Here is a 2,807-nt window from a genome sequence, read left to right on the forward strand (position 1 = left end):
TTAGCATGAATAACTATTTATGCTAGTGTTTTTTTAATGATACCTGCTACAGTCTCGTGAAGTCAAGTTTTCTTTTCTCTTCATTTCATCCTTTACCTTTCACACACCCGTACACTTACCCAGGTAAACCTGAACAATGCAAGTGAAACATTCACATACACAAAAAAGAAATGAAAGCAATCAAAATATTATTAAATAAATTTAATGCAACTTGAAGTATATGGGCCATTTATTGAATTAGACAGGAATAAATGTAAAAACATCATCAGGACTACCCAGTTCATAATGTGAGTTTAATGAAATTGGCTAAATAATCTTTTTTTTTTATTTCCTTCTTTTTGCTTCCTCTCTCAAGCTTCAGTGTTGTAAACAGACAAGTCAGAGGCCAAGGTCACATGTAATTCCCATGGAAACTGATTGACAGGTCTGTTGACTCTTCCCTGCTGACCCCTGCCCTCCTTGATCATAAGCTGAACATCTTCATCGTCCAGTATACGGATAAGGTCACCTTCTGGGTCACGGTAGTTCAGGGCAATATCATCCACCTTGAAGACATCACTGCGAAAGACAAAACAATGAAGACAGTGTTTTTAATGGCAGCCTGAACAAACGCCAGCGTCTCTCCTGTATTCCTTTTTGACATATAACGTCACGATAAACTAAAGGTTAACATGAAGAAATGAATCCAAGATGAAAGAATTTCAAACCTTTTCCAGGTCCAACTCTACTAACCCATCCACCCCCCCACCCTCCCTTGTTTTTTCTTCTTTTTTTTTTTTAATCAGTGCTGTGTGCCATATTAAAAACTCAAGATCAGGGTCTAATTTATCCCACTCCAGGGCACAATAGGCCTGAACACAGAAAAGCAATAATGAACAGATAAACTGTGGAAATGAACTGGTTACTAATGGAATGGGGGGGAGGGGGTATGACAAAACATCATAACACTCACCTATGTAATTAGCAAACAAATGAGAGATAGATGGAGAACGTGAATGAAAGAGATTAAGAAAAAGAAGGACAAATTAAGTAATGAGCCCTTGCATTTGTTGATAATGCTGCAAATGGGGAGGACGAGTCGGAAGTTGAAGCTCCCAGAGGAACAAATCTGATTAGAGAGGATGACAGTTAGCAATTTACAAGTCTGCAGCACACAATGACTAAATCTGCTTGTCCTTAGGGTGGGTCCAGACAAATAACAGTCTCTAACCTGTCCTTGTTTGTCATTGCAACCTTGAATAGAAAGGCCAAAGAGTGAAAGGCCATAGAGCTGAGCTTTAAAGGTCAGTCATCCAGTCAATTTATTCAAGCTTCTCAGGAAGCTATAGAGAACATGGAAATATTTTCTGGTATGAATATAGCCTACTGGAGAAGTGACGGTGTAGGAAAGTGCAACTCAAACCGCATGCTGTAACTGAAAACTGGCTAAATTTTGCTGTAAAAGCATAATAAAGTTATACAGTATAGACAAAAGAAATTAACTGTATAATGTAAATTAATAGCAACTGTATGCTAGAATGTCAAGTGAATTATCAAAAAGAGTTTCTTTTGTGCCAACAGTGTGATGATATGTACCAGTGGTGACTTTGTTTAGTCACTTGTTTTGGTTTGAAGTTACACAAATACATGTTGACATTTTGGGTGAAGAACAAAAAGGAAAAATAGTTGTTTTTGGTGAGTTTGGAGCAACTCTCTGCAGTGGAGCTCATGAAGACGGAAAAGAAACCAAAACAACAACAGCAAGCTGAAAGTGCCGCAGCTTGTTGCAGACAGTCTGAATAGAAAGAGTCACAGTCAGCATGAGATCAATAAAGATAATTTATGACTAATAAACATATACAGCTAAAGCCCTTGAAAAAAAAGAACACAGTGAATGTTTTTTTCTTTGACTGTCTTCATTTCAGGTTTCAATAAACTACTTTATTATCATATATTTGGAATGTAAAATTATTTGCTCATAGGATTGAAGTCGTACATCGTCTGCTCCTTATGCTACGTTAATGTCTTTTCCAATTACACCAAATCTTTTATTATGTCCTCTTTTTCTACATTTCCCTTCTTCTGCTATTTCTTTTTTTCAGTTAAGTTTGAAAGTGTTGAAAAATGCTACATTAACTTCAACCTTAAATTAATTTGTTTGAACCTTTATTTAACAAACACAAACAAGAGAGAATTATTACCAGTGCCTCAACTGGACAACTTCACCATTTTTAGATTGATTATATCTAACTACAGGCAGCAACTTGTGATAATCCAAATATGTCTGCACGCAATTCAGACAGTAAGGGTTAGTTAACTATTAAGACAAGTGAACATGTAAAATAATATGATAAATGACTTGGACAAAGGCAGAAATGTTTATTGCATTTAAAAAATCCAATAAACAAAATGAAGTTTATAAAACAGAGTTGGCAGAAAAAAGATTATGAGTAGAATATTTACCTCATCCGAGACAGTAGATCCTTGTATGTTGGCTGGATGGTGAGGTCTTCTTGTACACACACATCTCTGTGTAAAAAGGACATGTAATATTCCTCTGATTCGATCACATTTATAAATCTGGGAGCAAGCAGCCTACAAACAGTCATTTTATGATGCTCAATACACTGTTTCATCCCTGGGAGTGTAATTACCAGAAATGTGAATGAACAAATTCACTTATTAGTTTACACTCAGTGCAGGTATTCTGTTATTTCATTACGTCTACAAAAACGAATTCTGCCTCTTTAGTCTAATGTTATAAATACTACATGTAATGCATACAAAAATCCATCTGAAGAAACTCTATCTATTTCTATTTTCAGCCA

At 35.8% G+C, this 2,807-nt stretch overlaps 1 protein-coding gene across 1 annotated transcript in view; it reads right to left on the minus strand.

Moving 5' to 3' along the window:
• Positions 1-202: 202 nt before the first annotated feature.
• Positions 203-2,807, minus strand: part of ncf4 (neutrophil cytosolic factor 4) — a 28,174-nt gene continuing 25,569 nt past the window's right edge. The window contains exons 9-10 of the mRNA XM_079264420.1: positions 2,443-2,508; positions 203-558 (exon numbers count right to left, since the gene is read on the minus strand). Of these exons, the coding sequence (XP_079120546.1) occupies positions 351-558; positions 2,443-2,508 (274 nt within the window). The 3' untranslated portion in view covers positions 203-350. The remainder of the gene's footprint in view (positions 559-2,442; positions 2,509-2,807) is intronic.

This window comes from Telmatherina bonti, assembly GCF_933228915.1.
Source record: "Telmatherina bonti genome assembly, chromosome: 3".
In the NCBI taxonomy this organism is placed as follows: domain Eukaryota; kingdom Metazoa; phylum Chordata; class Actinopteri; order Atheriniformes; family Telmatherinidae; genus Telmatherina; species Telmatherina bonti.